This window comes from Coenobita brevimanus, chromosome 99 (assembly GCF_032717465.1).
Source record: "Coenobita brevimanus isolate Jiangsu-jjx chromosome 99, ASM3271746v2, whole genome shotgun sequence".
NCBI lineage: Eukaryota > Metazoa > Arthropoda > Malacostraca > Decapoda > Coenobitidae > Coenobita > Coenobita brevimanus.
In genome coordinates, this window is record NC_137052.1 from 17552587 (window position 1) to 17572757 (window position 20171).

The 20171-nt window shown below is 43.2% G+C and overlaps 1 protein-coding gene across 1 annotated transcript in view; it reads right to left on the minus strand.

The window, feature by feature from the left end:
• Positions 1–20171, minus strand: part of LOC145414384 (uncharacterized) — a 175556-nt gene that overhangs the window by 136425 nt on the left and 18960 nt on the right. Inside the window, exons 8-11 of the mRNA XM_080283922.1 lie at positions 14854–14969; positions 13250–13339; positions 7913–8141; positions 7228–7417 (exon numbers count right to left, since the gene is read on the minus strand). Of these exons, the coding sequence (XP_080140048.1) occupies positions 7228–7417; positions 7913–8141; positions 13250–13339; positions 14854–14969 (625 nt within the window). The remainder of the gene's footprint in view (positions 1–7227; positions 7418–7912; positions 8142–13249; positions 13340–14853; positions 14970–20171) is intronic.

A 20171-nucleotide genomic window follows, 5' to 3' on the forward strand; every position in this document is an offset into this window, starting at 1 on the left:
ATTTAACTTTATTTAAGTGCTTACAAGTACAGTACATACGAGAACAGTAAATATTTAACTTACAAATACTGAACAGCACTGTGGAAAAAACGAACAAATAAAAAAGGCAATATTCTGACGCCTATCAGGTAAACTGGTTATAAGACTTTATTTCTTGCTTTAACGTTATTTAATAGTACTTTAAGTTGCACATAAACTTACCAGAACAGTACAGTACTGTAAATATTTAACTTACAAATATTGTGCTACTGTACTCGGGAATGTCTCACTCACTGAATAATTTCCCGCCTAGATCGTCACGTAATCAAAACAAACCGCGCGCTGCGGTGACGTTCGAGGATTTGATCTTTCAAAGGCCTCTCCTGCGTTAATTTGTAGTTTTCATAATGGTTTTTTAATCTTACGTTGTCTAATATGTATCCCAGCCCTTACCGCGTATAATTGCGAGCGCGTTCCGTGAGATCGTGTTCCGTGCGAGTTACCTGTACTACTCATTTACATTTCTATTTACGTTCTCTATTTTATTTACGTTATTTACATTTCTATTTTATTTACACTGTGTTGTGCACTGTCACTTGAAATAACTTATAAAACTATTTTCCATTGTTCAGGTATATTTACATTCATTACTTTCACTTGCTGTTTACACATTATTTACAATTCCACTTGCACTGTTTTACTCAATAGAAAGATCGTAGTCACTCTTTTATCAATTGTCAGCCCTTTACCTCTTTCCACACGAGGTTTAGTAGGGGGTAAAGGTCACAGAGCCATTTGCATGGGGGTGAAAAAAGGCCTTGAAGTCAGCAAGATGAAACATACGTCCTCTCACTTCGGAAGATGAGAGTACACTGATAACGCAGGGGCCAGGCCAGCCAGCCTAGAGGCCTGCTTTAGGGGTTATTCAGAGTTACCAATATTACTTCCTGAAACAGCTAAGTCTAGCACTGATATGATTGGCAGGAAATCTAGACAATACATTATAAATTTGGTAGTTCCAGGTGAATGTAAATATCATTTAGGCTTCTCCCTTCCCTCCTTACATGTATATTTATTACGAAAATAGATTAGAGGCCTACTTAGGAGATATATAATCAGAGCTACCAATGTTAAATCTTGAAACAGCTTTGTGTAGCACTGATATGATTGGCAGGAAATCTAGACAATACATTATAAATTAGGTAGTTCCAGGTGAATGTAAATATCACTTAGGCTTCTCCCTTCTCTCCTTACATGTATATTTATTACGAAAATAGATTATACGGCATATTTCAAGGGGAAAAAAACAGCGAAAATTAGCGAACGAGTGCATGTGAGGTGTTGTCAGGTGATAATTAGCCAATTCCAGGTGTATGGCACTCTCACTTACCTGATTTCTTTCTTGTATATATTATTTGGTATAAGAATATGACATAGGGCTTATTTCAATGGATGAAATCAGTGAAAAATTCCAGGGAAGATTTACTTAGCATAGCATGGCCGGGCAGGCGAGAGGATAGGGTAATGGAGGGGGGGTAGGGAGGGGAGTCAAGAACGGGGAGAAATGGCTAAATTGTCAACAATGGATGGGAGTACAGATGAGATTAGGAGTGCTGACTAGTGTTGGACATTGTCAGTACTGATAGATGATACAAGCCCCCACTTGAAAGCCCGCTGAATTCAAAATAACACAGAATCACAAAAGCGACGCCCCGCGGTATGATCCCTTGCTCCCAAGCGTCACGAAAGTGACACCCCGCGGTTAAGGGGTTAAACGCGGATCGTCGCGTTTGCGACGCTCGCCAAAAAGGACATAACGGCGGAGAGTTGCATTTGCGATTCGAGTTAATTTTGAATAAACGCGGGCAAGGATGTTCCAGCTGGTATTGTCTATCAGTACCACCACCCTTTAGCTACAATTAGCATACTTTACCTTTGTACTACTGACCTCAGTTGTTGCCAAGTATCACGTTTTCCCCCCCCTCCCCCCCCACCACGGCCCGGCCAGCCTGGCTGTGATACATGGCAGCGCTCTGACTGCTCAGAACTGTAAATCTGCGCTCTCCTCTCACAAGCAGTTTATGCTAATAGGAAACGCTTGTTTCCCCAGTTGTAACACTAGCTTTTTTTCGCACGGTTTGCCCCTGTTTAGCGTCAGTTTACCGCAGGCTTTCAAAGTGACTTTATGGCGAGTTCTAGCTCTTCTGAGTCAGTGCGAGCGGCCAACAGGAACGAGAATAAAGTGACGGGCGTAAGGCAGAATAAAAAGCGCGCCACGGTGATCTTTTGGGAAGTAATATAATTGAAAATAATGTAGTATACATGTTTTTAGGTGTGAAAATGGAAATGTTTGTTGAGTGACGGGAAGACCACCGCCGCGCTGCATGTCGGCTGTACGCTCCATTGATTTTAGCCTTATTTTCAGTGCTTATTGTACAAATACAGATTCCAAACTACCTCTACGTTGTAGTATAATGTTTACTGTGACAGAATGAGGCTGTGGTAGAGGGGAAACTGGGTTGCTGGAGATGTGAAAGTGAAGCTTTGGTTACCCAACTTTGCAAGTCTCCACAAGTCCTTGAGTAGTCCACGAGGGCTCAACACCTGTCTCTGGAGAAAGCTGAATGTAAGTACTATCTGCCATACCAAGTATAATGTTCTAGGGTTAATCTCTGATTTTTGGCTAATATTTTCCTACAGGTACTCAGACCTGAGATACAACCCCGCCACTCGGGGGGGGGGGGGGTCGACTGTTCATGGCCGCGCTTTAGGGGTTAAGGAATTGTTGAACATACAGGATGGAAGTAATGCGAGTATAAGTGGCTGGGGAATGGCTGGGAGAAGGAGGGAGGTGAGAAGACAGGAAGAAATCAGTAGGATAGAAGTTGTGGAAGTTGTGGAAGCAAGGGTTGGTGGCGGTACTGTCAAAGACGAGGGAGAGTGGCCACGTGCAGTTTGCCACAAGGGCGTGGGAAGTAATTCCATCTTGTGCAGTGTGTGTGATAAATGGGTGCATAAGAGATGTAGTGGCATCAGAGGTAGACTGCGAGATAATGCTGATTTTATGTGTACGGCGTGCCGGGGTGAGCAGGTGGAGATTGTCAGACGTGAAAGGATTGAACTTGCTGGTGAATCTCTTGAGTGTGTGGAAGAGTTTTGTTATTTGGGAGACATGTTGTGTGCTGGAGGTGGGGCTGGAGCTAGCTCTGTGGCTAGGGTGAGAAGTGGTTGGAAGAAGTTCAGGGAGCTCTTGCCCCTCCTGACATTGAGAGGGCTCTCCCTAAGTGCTAAGGGGTCTTTGTATGCAGCATGTGTTAGGAGTGTAATGCTGTATGGTAATGAGACCTGGGCAGTGAAGGAAGAAGACATTCGCCGGCTCAGATGTACAGAAATGACAATGATTAGGTGGATGTGCAGTGCGTCCCTGCGTCCAAGGCCTGGAGGGGCTGGGTTTACGATGGAAGAGTTGAGAGGTAGGATGGGACTGGAGATTGTATTGGTGTTGTGATGAGGAGAGGTAGATTGAGGTGGTTTGGACATGTGGAGAGGATGGGGGATGATAATTGGGTGAGGAAGGTGAGAAGTGTTAATACTGGGGGTGGGGTTATGAGGGGTAGACCGAGAAAGACATGGGACGAGGTCATTAAGTGACCTTAGGGTTAAGGGACTGAACAGGGAGGCTGCAATGGATCGTGCAGTGTGGAGAGCCGCCATTAGGTGACCAAGGCCGACACATGCGAGCATGTTGGAGCCTTTAACCCGCCCCGTCCCGGCCACTTTTCGACCACTGGTACCCCCCAATCCCGGGCAATTTTCGACCTTTTTTTTTTTTTGCTAAAACTTTCGCTTTTGGTGAGAAACATTGAAAATTCATAGAGAAATCGCTCACCTGAGGTTTAAAATACTCATTACAGGTAGGAGAGCCTCCTTACTTTACTGGGTTTTCTATCAGGATGGCACCAAAGAAAACGAGTTCTATGGGAGGATAACTATTTCACACCACTCATAAACGGTATTTATTTATTTACTGTTACGAATTTATATGTAGTACAAAAGTATATTGGTTTTCAAGCAGTAATATAGGCATTATAAGCATTGTTTCACTCACTAATACCTGACCTTTTTTTGCCACATTACCTGATCATCATTTCTAACTGTTTCTTCCTCTAATGCTATGTAAAGTTTGTCCTCCACATTGTCATTGATTGGGGAATCACTCTGGCCCTGAATTTCGTATCGTGGCATGACATGGCTATACTGGCCAGGTCACTGATAACAGGTGAATTGCTGAGAAAAGGGCATGCAGGGGGGGGGAGGAGGTCATGCTGGGTAAGGCATTGTCTCTGCCTGGCATCTTGTTGAGGCAGGTGTCCCGTGTATACGTACCAAAAATGACTGGCGAAAATTGAAAATTGTGGAAATTATGAACCTTGCAATTGCAGGACGTTGAAGTACGTCCTCGGGATTAGCTGTGACAAAACGTGAGGACGTGGAAGTACGTCCTCGGGACGACGCGGGTTAAAAACGAAACGAAAACGAAAATGAAACGAATGAAGAAAGTTAAATTGGGGAAAGCCCCAGGAATTGATGAAATGTGTGGTGAAATGCTGAAGCATGGGGGAGAGATAGTAGTAGAATGGATGTGGAAGATGTGGTGATTGGCCTGGGAGGAAGGTAAAGTCCCGGAGGATTGGAAGTCAGGTATAATTATTCCCTTGTACAAAGGAAAAGGGGAAAAAGAAATGTGTGGTAATCATAGGGGCATTTGTCTTCTTAGTATATAAGGAAAAGTGTATGGTAGGATACTTATTGACAGAGTTAGAGAAAGAACAGAAGAATTAGTTGGAGAAGAACAGGGAGACTTTAGGAAGGGAAGAGGTTGAGTAGATCAGATATTCATTCATAGATCTTTAGTGGAAAAGCTTCTAGAGAAGGGAAAGAATTTGTAGGCGGCTTTCATGGATTTGGAGAAAGAATATGACAGGCTGGACAGACAAGGATTGTGGAAAGTATTAAGAATACAGTAGAACCTCTCTCATTCGGACTATATGGGGGGAAGGGTTGTCCGAATTAGCAGATTGTCTGGACCATCAGGGTAATCTCCAGTTCATACCAAAAACTGTCTACATACGGTATATTTGTTAATTATTAACATATGTGGCATATGTCAACCCTACATAACTGCAAATGATGAAAGGATACTAAAATAACCAAACTAATTATGTATGACAGTTTTGTAATGCATAATATACAGGTTAGGCCATGACAAGAAACTAGCCTACATTTTAAATTGTAGTAAGTGACTATGGCCCGTGTAGGCAAAAAAATAAATTAATTAATTAACTGTAATATTTGGAATAAAAATAAAACTTATGTAGGCAAAAAATACATTGTCATCTTTGGCATACTGATAACACCCATATGGGCAAGAAGCTAATGTTTGATGTACAAGTAAAGCACATTTAAGTACAAAAAATAACCTACAGTAATCATTAAACACTGCAGAATATTCTGACCCATTTTTGTGTAGGCAAACTCCTCCTTTTAACATCTTTATTCATTGCAGAAGCTACCCTTGCATTAAGGGGCATGGTAAGGAGGATTAACTTTTGAAATACAGTACAGCATAAAAATATAAATGGTTGGTGAACTAGTTGATGGAACAAATGCTAGCGTGTGTTTAAACAGGCGCCCATGTTGCAACCTAGCTTGATCCGAGACTAAACGAATGACGATCGCTTTCCGCGCCGATACTGAAAATGATTTTAGAATTACAGTACTTTCAACATATTTTTGAAGCATATTATCTTTAAATTTTGTCCGAATTAACAGAAGTCCGGATCAAAGGGGTCAGGACCAAAGAGGTTCTACTGTATATGGAGTAGATGGGAAGTTGTTGAATGCTGTGAAGAGTATGTTTGATGGTGCTAAGGCTGCAGTGCGTGTGGATGGTGAACAAAGTGAATTTTTCTCTTTGAAGGTTGGGTTGAAACAGGGATGAGTCATGTCTCCATGCTTGTTCAATCTGTACATGGATGGGGTAATAAAAGAGGTACAAGGTAGGGTAGTGGATGTTGAAGTGGCCCTGGTGAGAGAGGATAGTGTTTGGAAACTCCCTGTACTGCTGTTTGTAGATGATACTGTGTTGTTAAGTGATGACCAAGGGGAGCTGCAAGGCTTGGTGGATGAGTTTGGGAGAGTGTGTAAGAAACGGAATCTAATGGTGAATGTAGGGAAGAGTAAAGTGATGGTCTTTGAGAGAGATGAAGTCAGTGAATGTACAGCGAGGTTGGATGGTGAGGAATTGGAAAATGTGAGTATGTTTAAGTACTTGGGTAGTGTGAGGAGTAAGGATGGAGGTTTGGGGGATGAAGTGCTTGAAAGGGTACAGCAGGGAAGAAAGGTTGCTGGTTCTTTGAAAGCAGTGATAAGAAACAGGGAAGTGAGCATGGAAGTGAAAAAGTTACTACATAACAGTATTGTGATACCAACTCTAACGTATGGAAGTGAAGCTTGGATGTTGTTGGAAGGACACAAGTCAAGAGTGAAAGCAGTGGAAATGAGTTACTTAAGAGGAGCCTGTGGAGTTACATGGAAAGACAGGCTGACAAATGAGGATATAAAGGAGCGTTGTGGTGTGGATGTGATAGGAAGCGTTATGAGGAACACACTGAGGTGGTTTGGCCATGTGGAGAGGGTGGAGGGTGAGAGTCTGACGAAGAGTGTATGTGAGTGAGGTGGAGGGGGGAAGAGGGAGGGGGAGGCCGAGGATGAGATGGAGGGATGGGGTGGAGAGGTATATGAGAGAGAGGGGGGGAGGGGTGAGTTTGGAGCAGGGCAGTGAAATGGCGGGGGACAGGGCGACGTGGAGGCGATTTGTTTGTGGCCACCCCAAAAGGGATTGAGGCATCTGGCGATAGATAGATAGTTTCCTATGTCCTTAGGAATCATACCTGTCCTCCAGTTTAGGTCAAAGAGGGACCTTCAAGAGGAAAGTGGGGGTCAGGAATGGGGGCTAGTTAATGCATCAGCTTTTCTGCTGGAAAATTGTATCCTCTCATATAGGGGATCTGCTTGCCCAGTACTCCTATATTAACAAACTACTGCATAAATGGGAAGCCACTGTACAGCTTCCATTATTCCTTTCGCCAATAGGGAAAAGTTCTAAACTAAATATTGTCCAGAAAAACAAAAAACAACATGAAAAATACATAAAAAAATTCAATGAGGGTGTCTATTCAAACTTACTGGTGAGCTGGTACTGATAAAACTTGAGCTATGACTGACTGAGTCTCAGTAGGCCACTGTGTGGTAGCAAACACATCGTAACCATCCTCAATTGGAACCACACGGCCAGATATGGGCTCCATGGTCAGGTGAAATTGGGAGCCTTGATGTAACTCCCCGACCAACTTATGCTTGGCTTCACGCAGGGCACCTGAAAAAGTAAAATGGGTGGTGGTGGTGGTGGTGGTAATAAATGTAGTAGTAGTAGTAGCAGAAGTCAATGCAGTGGTAGCAGTAGAAGAAGTCAAAGTAGTAAAAGTGGTAAATACCGTAGTAGTACAGCAGTAACAGTTCAACCAATGTGAATCCAGTGGACTCATGACTGAAGTTTTCCTTCTCCTGCAGTCCACCTTCCTCCTACCAGGGAACAGGGAAGAAACTGAGGGATGTTTGTGAGACCTGGCAATGGAGCCACCCAATTACACTGGTACCAGCATGCAAAGGTATTTCTCTCCACACCAAAATGTTCGTTATTGTTGCTGCCGTTTTAACTCCAGGCTCATCTGGGCATAAACCCTGTGGACTGCAGGAAGCAAGCCACTTAAACTGGTCACACCCAGTGATCTATTGTTATACTGAATAATCATCTGTGTTGCAACAGTGTCATGTATTGGGTGTAAGTGTTAAAAAGTAAAGTGAACCTTACTCTCAGCATCACCCAAAGTATATGGCTCCTTCTTGCCAGTGGTGAAGTTGACAGCCATCTCTGTCCTCTCCTCATGCTTGAGTGCCTCCTGAATGGTAAGGATTGGCTTCTTGATGTCCTCATACTCAACCCTCACAAGCCTGGCAGCACGCACGGCTGTGTCACGTCTCTCTGCCACCACCAAGCACACTGCCTGACCAGCATATGTCACTCGCTGCCCCGCAAACACCTGGGCAGCAAATACAAGTCAAAGGTCTGAGCATAGTACATTATGCCACATTATTATAATACTTAATTTGCCTTAAAACTTTTCATGTCTCTGATTACACCATTTTAATGAGCATTTGGGGGTGACTTACTCATCATCAACATCATCATCATCATCATCTAAACCTCCTTTCCCACCCTAGGACAGGGTGAGGAGTAGCAACATCCAGACAGCCCAAGTGCCCTATTCAAATGGGCCATGCTTCCATTCAATCATCATTCAAGCCCCCAGAATCCTGACTCTATCTGATTTGCCAAAAACTTTCACCACATTCTGTAGCTTCACATAAACATATCCAACAGAGTCAATCTGAATGCTATCGGGTTAAAAGGGGGTGCCAAATCCCTGATCATGCACTTCTTCTCACAACATTTATCCAGCCAGCTCAATCTCTTCTCAGTCCCCTAGCCTCACGGACTTCCATACACACTCATCCACCATATCCCTCCACCTTCTCCTTGGCCTACCTCGCCTCCTCCCTCCTTCAAGTTTGCTCAGATATACCTTTTTCACCAATCTATTGTTATCGAGAGAGAAGGTGGCTCCCAATGTGATGTTACAGTGAATGGAGAGAGACTGGAACTGGTGAGGGAGATCAAATACATAGGTACAGTTTAGAAAAGAGAGGGAAATGTGCAAAAGAAGTGGAACGTAGAGTGACACACGGAAGGAAAGTAGTTGGTGCTATGAAGGCCTTGGTAAACAACAGGAGCTTGACTGTTGTTGTTGCACGAATCTTATGCGAAAGTGTTAGTGCCAACTTTAACATATGGATGTGAGACTATGGTATGGCATGAAAATGAAAAGTCAAGAGTGAGAGCAGTGGAGATGGGACTGCTGTGGAATGTATGTTGACTACAGAGAGAGGACAGGATACAAAATATTGTGATTCGTGAAAGATGAGGAGTGAGGAAGTCTGTGGACACCAGAATCGAGCAAAGTGTACTGAGATGGTACGGTCATGTGGGTGACTTAACAAAATTTGATATTAACGCATTTGAAAATACACTTCAAGCAGCAGATTCTAATACTGTATCTGGCGATGCCTTACGGAACTACAAAGGGATCTGAAGCAATCACATACAGTACTCCCTCAACTATCCAACGTAATAGAGCCAAAGGTATGTCCGGGTAGTGGCAATATCTGGATAATGAACAATATCCCCCTTACTATACCCAGACCCTACCTATACCCTACCTCCAACTCCTAACCTATTTGTACAGTATCTCTGCTTCTCTGCTTACCTGGCAGTGTTTTCCGGTCATTCATGCATGTTTAGACATCAAAACACACATAGAAATATCCAAAATCATTTTAGACACCAAGAAAACCATGCAAAAAAACACTGAAAACCAAAAAACACCCTACCTATAAACTATTGTATATATGGTACCCTTCCTGATTTTGGCACTGTTTTCAGATCATTCTGCCATATTTAGGAATCAAAATGCATACAGGAATATTCAAAATAATTTTAAACACACACACACACAAAAATAAGAACAATACAACACCCTACCTATACACTACTGTAATTACAGTACCCCTCCTAATTTTGGCAATGTTTTCAGGTCATTCTGCCATATTTTGAAATCAAAACACACACACAAATATTCAAAATAATTTTAAACACCAAGAAAACCATGAAGAAAAAAAAACAAAAAAAAAAACACTCTACCTCTACACCACTGTATGTACAGTACCCCTCCTATTTTTGGCACTGTTTTCAAGTCAATTTGCCATATTTTGACATCAAAACACAAATAGGAATATCTAAAATAATTTTATATATCAAGAAAACTATGAAAAAAACTTAAGTTCCCTGCCAAAAAACATTCGCTTAGGCTACTTACCATCCAGTGCACAGCAGACAGGCTTCATAACCTGCACACCTCCTACAGGTGTTCAGTTGTCTCATGTGGTTTTGTGGCTGACCTTCGACTTTGGCATAGGTCAAAGAACCCCTCCTCCTCCTCCTCTACCTGCTGGAACTGTGATGAGTGGGGTCGTGCAGCATGGTGATGGTGGCCTACCCGCCTCACGACACTATGGAGACACCCGTAAACTTACATCCAACAGTGACTCAACGGCTGTCAATGTGCTCAGTTGCAGGTCTGATGATGATGGCCGGAAACAAGGCAGTGATGATGATGAGAACGGGCTGGCACTTGTGGGGGTGGCAGGGCTTGAAGAAGGGGTCGATCCTGGTCTGATGATAACACCAACAATTAGGCTGGAGGAACATAGTGTACCTGACTGCCCGCAGCTCCATCGCCAGGCTGAGCAGCACCAACTCCCTGTCACAGTGCAGCTGCTTAGCGTACTCCAGCACCTAGTCAGTGTCACTGTCCTCTTTCATGCCCGCAGAGGCAGCAGCAGCGATCTCCTCATCAGACATCGTCTGACAACCAGGATCGCAGCTGTCATCGTCCAGCCAATCCCTCCTTTTGTCGATGTCCACCTGCTCTCCTGCTGTGTGAAAACAAAGGTGGAAATCATCCATGTCAAACCCTTCAAAGTCGTGCTCGGCTTTGCTTCCCTGAAGGAGATAAGACCAACCGCTTTTGAGGGTTTTCATGGAGACTTCCTTCCATGTGTTCTCCCAGTTCAACACTGCAGACTTCAGGTCGTTACATCGATGATTCTGCAAAGTCTGCTCCCCATGTATGTCCTTGGCCCTGTCCTCATCCTTCAGCACCACCATCACCACATTGAGGAACCTACACCTGTACAGTCTCTTAGCAGCCACGATAACACTCTAGTCCATTGGCTGAATAAGAGAAGTTGTATCAGTTGGCAGAAGCATGCACCTAATGCACCTGTATTCAGCAACCGAATCCTTCTCAGACAGATGCGCAGGGGAATTGTCCAGGAACAGGAGTGCCTTCACATTGTCGCAAGCGAGACCAAGGGCCTCCGTTTGATAATGGATAACCTCCTTGATGAAGTGTCTGTGGAATCAGTCTCTGAAGATCTTGTCGGTAAACCAGGCCTTCACAAAATGGTGCCACACAACAGGCTGGCTATCCATCAACCAATGGACACAACGTGGTTGTTTTGCACGCCCAACAATAACAGATTTGAGGCAGTGCATCCCGTTAGCATTAGCACAGAACGAAACAGACACGTTGTTTGGATAACTTGCGACCAGGCACAGTCTTTTCCTTCTCCTCTGCCAGGGTGTTTGTGGGTAATGAGCAGTAGAATTGACCAGTTTCATCTGCATTATAGACTTGACCAAGGGTAGGGCCCTCGTCCTTGATCAGGTGCTGCACTTTCTGGCGAAACAGGTCTACATCCTAATGTTGCCACGTCTAAGGCCTTGCCATGTGCCTTACGGCCTTTAAGTCCATGGCGAAGCTTGAAGCAAAAGAGCCAACCTTTGGAAGTCTTGAAGTCACGCATGTTGTGTAGGCAAGCAAACTTCTCGGCTGCGGCCTTCAACTCGGTCCCATGCACAAGCAAGTCAACAGCACATTGCTGGTGAAACCACATCAACATCGACTGGTCGATAATGGCATGCCGGGCCTGGGTCGTGACCTTCCTGTTGCTCCATGTGTGCTTTCACTGAAGTCCCTTCCGTACTGCGTAAGCTTGTCCTGTGACTTCCTTATATCAAACAATGTTGAACAGACTAGATCACATTTCTGCAGTATGCATCCTGTGGTCCAGCCTACGCCAACCTTGCTCAATATCTCATGCTTCTTCTCCAGAGTCAAAACCTTCCTCTCTGCTTCTCAGGTGGTGGTGGAGCCATCATCACACACACGAGAATGCAGTAAAGGAGAGCCACAACCTGAAGAAGGTAGGGAACCAGCACAAAGACAACCACATTCACAGCCATGCTTGCTAGAGCATGGCCACACACAAGGGAGACAAAGGTGAGAACTGAGGTGCAGACTTGGAGGTCGCCAAGCAGTACAATGTTGCAATATTGCACCCCACGCTTGCCTCTGAGCACAGAGGAAGTAAAACGCAGCAAACTGACATCTGTATACAAAGTTAATTTCTGGTCACTCATGCAAGGGTTATCACATGAAGACAACAGTGGATGACCAGTACACTGCTGCCTCAGGCAGTGTATGACTAATGTGGCCTGCCAGGTGACTCTGACCATTCGTTAGGGAAGTGGACAGACGTGTGTGGTGGGGGGTTTCGCACTAATCTCAGAGGCTGGGGGGACTCCTGCCATTCGGTATAGAGGTGGACAGGTGCTGTCACCATACATGTACTTGTAGTTTGTGGTCTGTCTTATGCGCACTGGCCGTTGGGAAATGCAACTCCTGGTGGCCGCATGACACTGGACAGTTGGTGGGGATGTGTATGGGTGTTATGACACTGGTTGTGGGTTACAGTCAGTATTACTAGGGTGCTGGAAATTTGTAGGGAGTGATCGGGCCAGCATGCGACTTTAACCATTCAGTACAGGGGCGGACAGACATTGTAGCTCAGGTTGTGGGTTACGGTCTATTTCCCATGAACGGCTAAAGCCCAGTGGCCACGATACTGATTGTCTGAACATGTCAGCTGGCCGGTCAAAGTTCCCGGGGACATTTATGTTCGGATAAAGGAAAGTTAATTCGAACAATAGTTTAATAGAGTCAAGGTCGAGCATCCACATAATGAATATGTCTGGATCCTGCACGTCTGGATAAATGAGGGATTACTGTGGTCAAATCAAGGCTATTGTGACCCTTTAAGATGGGCTTTCATTTTTTGTGCATTTTGGTCAGTATGAGGATGTCTCTGTTCCCTAACCCCCACATAAAAAGGAAAGTTTACTGTATTTTGCATTATATCCTTAACTTATGACAAGGACTGCCTATTTTTCCAAACTGTGCATTCCATGCTAACTTAAAGGGGACAGAGGTGGAATGAGAAAATGGGAGTGAATGTGTAAGGATAAGGTGGAGAGGTATTGGAATGAGTATGGCATGAAATGAAGGGAGGGAAGCCTGATGGCAGAGAACAACGCGACATAGCAATAAGTGGTTTGTGGCCAACCCTCTGGGATAAAGTTATCTGGATATAGACACAGGAAAAACAGATAAAGCTAAATTTAACTTACAGGATCAGGACTGGAGCCAGCATTGACAACAAAATTGTTGACTCCCGGCACATCCCCAGCCATAACAACAGTCAGCACACCAGGCACACTCTAAAATTGATGACAAGACATAGCTTCAGCCAGGTGAAATTAATGAATAATCTGTGGAGGAATCATAGCATTAAACCCTTTAAAACAATGATATATTTCCTACTATATTCTTTCTCTTTCCAAACAACTGTTTTCATCTTGGGATTCAAACTGGAGGTGTCAAATACAGACTTCATTAGCTCTTTCCACATACAAGGTCTCTCATAAGTTGAGTCCAATCTTCTGCAAGTCCCAAGAATAAATTAAACTTATAGGTCATCAAAACAAAATGGTTAGATCCAAATTCATACCCACACTGCTAGAGCACCCAACAACCTAATTGTCATGGAGACGTTTATACTTCTACAACTAACTATTGGAAATTTTACCTATTAATTTCATGCATAATGCACCCAATACAGAACTTAAAAGGTATGATATGTAATTCTGATTGGTAACTGTAGTATAAGCCACAATACTACAAAGCAAAAGTATGAGATGAGAGTCAAAGCAGGAAATGAAATGGTCTATGAGTTAATTGTTAATTGCTGGGACTGGTAGTCATGACACTATATACAGACTTGAGAAGTGTAGTTAAGATGGACAATGTACAAAGGTATGATTTTGAGGTTAATGTAGGTGTACAATGTGGGACAAATGCTTGCCAAATATCCCACTGCATCTCCTTCATACTTACGACTTGTCTGTTACTTTCCTTTTTGACACATAGTATAAAAAAAGATCATCTATAAACAGTGAAACATACCAAACTTCTTTCGGCTTAAGAATATAAAGCGACTGAGGAAAGTAAGATGCAGAAGAGGTGAAACATTAGGTAAACTTCTCTCCAAATGAACATCAGACAAAAAATGAAGTAGAAAAGACGAAATAGTATGCACACTCTTGTCCCAAACTGTACAGCCATGAGCAAAAATTCACCAACATACTCTACAGGTTGTGGTAGTGGAAGGTGATGCATGAGCTATTTTTGCGTGATAGCAAAATGAAACATACAACACACGAGCATGAGAAAGGATATCCTGCCATCTGTTGTCTGGGGAGGGGTGAGAATTAGGGCAGGTAGAACACAATGCTGGCAAAGGAATGTCAGTGAACTTTTGCTTGTGACTGTACCTGCCAGAGCTTCAGAGAGGAAAATGAGAGGTAATTGTGGTGATGTTAGGCCAACTATTGTCCCCAACTGTACATATGACAAAAATGAAAGTACAAGAGTTGAAGGCATACTTTTGTCCCCCCCCCTCCCCCCCAAAAAAATCCAACTTTCCATTTTGAAACAATGGATGAAACTTTTAGTTTCTAGTAAAATTTTCACGCTTGTGAATGCCAGCTTTTTTCTTAAGGAATCATAAAGGAATTATATACTGTACTTCATAATTATGGAATATCCAGTCAGAAATATTTGTCTTTAGATAAAATATATAAAATAAGATGGCTCACTGTAAAACCAATGATCACCTGAGTAATGAGAGTTTTGACTGTTTGTGCACGAGACAAAATGAGATAAAAGTACATACCAGGGCTTCAGTGGCATCAATGCGCTTGATCTTGGCATTGGCATACTCAGATAAGACAAAGGCACCGTGCGCTTCATTGGGAAGTGATGGTATGTCATCCAGGTACACTGCCTCACCTGAGAATGGAAAAAACCCAGTATTACACACCAACTCAAACCCTCGATATCAACAGCAAATCAGATGAAGAGGAATAATCGGGATATTATAGGTAAGCAGTGTGTGAAGGATGAGGCAGAAAGGGTAGTGGTGAAGTGAGGATATTAAAGATGCTTGGAGGGAGCATTAAAGCTGGTTGTTGAATGAGGAGTTTGACTGAGACAGGGAAGATTTGGAGCCAGCAGATCCTGTGTTTGGCCCTTGGCCTTTGATTGATGCTACTACTGTGAGTGAGGCAATAGGCAGGATGAAGGTGTGGAAGGCAGCAGGTGTGTTTGGATTGACTGCTGAAATGTTGAAGGCCTCAGAAGATATAGGGGTGAGGTTAGTCTCCAACCTGATAAATATGATTATTTATGAGTATGTTGTCCCAGATGATTGGCTGAAGAGTGTAATTGTAAATGTGTATAAAGGTCAGGGTGATGCCCTGGAAAGAGGAAATTATAGAGGTATAAAGTTTTAATCAGATAATGAAGGTAATGGAGAGAGTTCTAGAAGGTATGATTAGAGAAAGAATGAATACTGATGAGATGCAGTTTGGATTTATGCCAGGTAGGGGGACCACTGATGTCATATTCATTGTTTAACAGCTTCAGGAAAAATATATTGGTAAGAAAAGGGATCTGTATTTTGTTTTTGTTGATTTGGAAAAGGCCTTTGACAGAGTCCCTAGAGAGGTGGTGAAGTTGGCAATGAGAAAGCTTGGCTTCGAGGAGTGGCTGGTTAGGGTGGTTATGGCTATGTATGTGGGTGCTCGCAACCAGGTAAGAGTGAATGGAGATTTGAGTGATGAGTTTTCCGAGAATGTTGGTGTGCATCAGGGGTCAGTTTTGAGTCCCATGTTTATCATGGTACTTGAAGTCCTCTCACGTGACTTCAGAAACGGACTTCTGTGGGAGATGTTGTATGCTGATGATTTGGTGTTGATTGCAGAGAATGAAAGGGAGGTGGAGGAAAGATTTAGTACGTGGAGAGATGGTATGGGGCACAAGGGTTTAAGAGTAAATGCAGATAAAACAAAAGTAATGATATCTAGGGTTGATGGCAGTATTGTCAAAGATGAGGGAGAGTGGCCATGTGCAGTTTGCCACAAGGGCGTGGGAAGTAATTCCATCTTGTGCAGTGTTTGTGATAAATGGGTGCACAAGAGATGTAGTGGTATGAGAAGTAGACACTCGAGATAATGCTGATTTTATGTGTACAGAGTGTCAGGAAAAGCAGGTGGAGATCGTCAGGCGTGAAAGGACTGAACTTGCTGGTGAATCTCTTGAGAGTGTGGAAGAGTTTTATCTGGGAGACATGTTGTGTGCTGGAAGTGGGGCTGGAGCTAACTCTGTGGCTAGGGTGAGAAGTGGTTGGAAAAAGTTCAGGGAGCTCTTGCCTCTCCTAACATTGAGAGGACTCTCCCTACTTGCTACGGGGTCTTTGTATGCAGCATGTGTTAGGAGTGTAATGCTGTATGGTAGTGAGACCTGGGCAGTAAAGGAGGAGGATACTCGCAGGCTCAGATGTACAGAAATGACAATGATTGGGTGGATGTGTAGTGCGTCCCTGCATGTAGGGTCTGGGGGGGTTGGGCTTACGATGGAAGAGTTGAGAGGTAGGATGGGACTGGAGTGTATTGGTGTTGTGATGAGGAGAGGTAGATTGAGATGGTTTGGGCATGTGGAGAGGATGGGTGATGATAATTGGGTGAGGAAGGTGAGAAGTGTTAATACTGGGGGTGGGGTTATGAGGGGCAGACCGAGAAAGACATGGGACGAGGTCATTAAGTGTGACCTTCGGGTTATGGGACTGAACAGGGAGGCTGCAATAGATCATGCAGCATGGACAGCCACCATTAGGTGACCAAGACCAATGCATGCAAGCATGTTGGAGCCTTTAAAAACGAAACGAAACGAAACGAACTTCATCTACACAAATATAAATGAAGCTGACTTACCAATTTCTCACAATTCATGGTGCCAGTTGAAAAAATTGATCCTGTTGTCTGGATCACACTGACCTACCTCTTACTATTCAGATGGCTTCATCCTGGAAGGGGTGGACACAAATGAACTGCTTCCATGTCACTCTGTCCTCCTCCATTGGGCATCCTTCTCAGTAATTCACACCCCTGTTCCTCATATACCTCTCCCCACCATTCTTCCATATTAACCTCAGTCTTCCCTTCCCCCTCCTTCCCCTTCTGCCTCATGCACATAAACTCTCCTACACAATTTCTTGTTCCCCATTCTCACCACATGCTGAACCATCTCAAGGTAATTCTCCAAATGTTTTCCTGACATATAACCTTTTCTGCATGAATAGGAGCCCCCACAAACTCCTGAAAGTTCCCATTGTTTGCTGAATCACTAAATTGCGTGGGGTCACTACCCACTCAGAGCTGGTGTGCCTTCCTTTAAAAAAATTTCTATCGGGATTATTACTCATACACAAGGCATTATACCAGTATTATATTCATCGTAAATACAGTAATCCCTCTAATATCCGAACGCCCAATATCCGAACATCCCCACTAACCGGACATAATCCTCCTGGGATCCAATATTCCCAAAATGGGCCAAAAACCGCAAAAAATTCGAAAAAAATCTGACTTTTTTCCCTCCCATAATTTGAAATTCCCGCCTGGCGCCAAACAGCTGTTACACCATGGTCCCTTCACCCCTTCCTTCCTCCCCCTCCCCCCTCCCCTGTCAGGTTGCCATTTGGTATTTTTCATTACCAAGTGTGGGCCAATTTGGTAATGAAAAATTCGTTTGGTAATGAATTAGAATAATGCATTACCAAATGGATTTTTCACATGTATGAGGATACACAGGATGGAGATGGTGGATTGTTTGCTCTCTCTGATTAATCTGCTACCCTACACAGTGTGAAAATAATCAACATGGTGTTAGTTATAAGGAGAGTGATTACATGTATTTCCACTTGTATATATAATTAGTGAAGAATATATGCTAGCTTTACGAATTTGGTAATGAAAAGTTATATTTGACAATGAAAGTTGAGGAGATTGGTAATGTGGCTGTTGCGATCTGGCAACTCTGTTACCCCACCAATATCAACAGTCACAGCTTAACTCCAATGGAGAGCAGATACTCATAACAGTGCAAGCCACAGGTGCTTGTTTTTTTTTTGTGAATAAACAGTGAATAAACTGCAATACCTTGCCACTAGAACACACAGGAATTTACAGTTTTGTGCAGTGTTAAGAAATTAGAATGTAGAGTGCAGAGGATTAACTGTGGACTGCAAACTGGCGGTTCAAACCAGTCCAGGAGCAAGGGACTTGTAAGTACCCAGAATGTTTAATATTGTATAAACTCACCTCTAAAACCTCATTTTATGGTTCTTTTGCATTTATTTCAGTCTTTTATGTCCCTTATTGGTGTGATTTGGGTCTTAAATAGGTGCAATGCATGTCCAGAGGGAGTTGTATAGGTGTTTTTCAGAGTTAGGGTCCATAAGTACAAGTCCATAAGCTGGGGCCCAATATCCGGACAGGACCACTATCCGGACCTGCCTATGGCTCTATTGATCCGGATATTGGAGGGGTTACTGTATTTTATGGATGCTCTAAACGAGATTTACGCCGAAAAGCTCTGCATGGAGTTTACTAAAAGGCATGAAAGCTTATTGTGTGTTTTTGCATTCAGCACATTTTTACCAATCATACAGTTTCCAAAAACCATAATTTTTCATCTGGCAAATCCTGACATGATTGTATCCATTATACACTTAATAATACAGTACAATCCCAGCTATCCGGTATCCAGACAAACGGAATACTCAGAACAACGGGAAAATTCAAGGGCTGGTAAAAATGTCAGTAAGTTATAACTGTGCGCCAATTTGAATGGACCGCCAAACCGCCGTTTGATCGTGTCACGCGAGGCTGGGTGAAGTCAAACAAAGCGAGGTGAAAGCATTTCCGGCTAATGTGAATCCCTAGCAAATCCTCTTAACCACCCCTCCTCTCCCCCTCTTTCCCCTACTTGAATTCAGTCATCCTCCACACCCTCCAAAAATCACCAGTCTGCGTTTTGCCACCAGACAGTAAACAAGCTCTCTTGCTATTGTGTTCCACTGATAGACAGTAATTTGTACACTCCAAAATGCCTAAAGTGCAAACGAAACGTAAGCGTATTGTGCTTACCTTGAAACAGAAGCTGGACATATGCAACAGACTTGAAAAAGGCGAACATTATAAAACACTAATGGCTGAATATAAATGTTAATAAGAATGAAAGTTTACTTTGTTGGAAGAAAAATAAATAAATAATATGCCTGCATTTCATACATACATCATTTATTTTATTTTCTGCAAAACAGCTGAGTGGCGGGTGAGGGGTGGAGTGATGGAGGTCAAGTGGGGAAGAAGAAGAACAGTCGGAAACGTAAACAAACTCACGTGGGGGCACAGGTGTTGTGATAATTCTACAGTGCAGTCTTAACACATCATCAGTTCACTAATAAATGTTCAAGCTTTTATTTCTTTATTTTATTTTTCAATTTTTATGAGTACAGTACATATAATGAATACAGTAATTCGGTAAACAATGGACTAGTGCAATTTGCAGTACTGGAAATTGCTAGACATTGCACGCACGTCCGTTATGACCATGGTGTGTGTTTACAAGGCAGTTTTTCAGGCGGAATCTCTTAGTGTAACCCCTAATGTGACTGGTGAGTACCTGAACTGTATTTACTGCTGTGATAGCCTTTGTATAGATTTGACTTGAAAATCAGAAATACGGGAAAAATCTGTAACCGGGAAGGTAAATTCCCCAAGCCACCCGGTTAACTGGGATTGTACTGTAGTAAGAATTGTACGGCCGAAATCTTACGCGGCCGAGATCAGCCGACCCGAATTTTTAAAAGCACGATATTCCTCTTGCTTTGAGAAAACGTCTCAGTTCTGCTACAGTCTGTTTTTCCATATATATTTTACCCGCACAGTGGACCATGGCATTATATTTTCCGGAATCATCGGATAATTTCAAAAGTCATGGGAGTCAGGTGTATTGTATACACATCATCAGTGCTGCCCTGGGCCCCTGGTGGAAGGTGCACAAACTACCCATAAGAAAGCGCCTCCATATGAGCTCAGTGGTTTCATATGATCTTCGATTGTTTAAGTACCATATTTCCTTCATTTC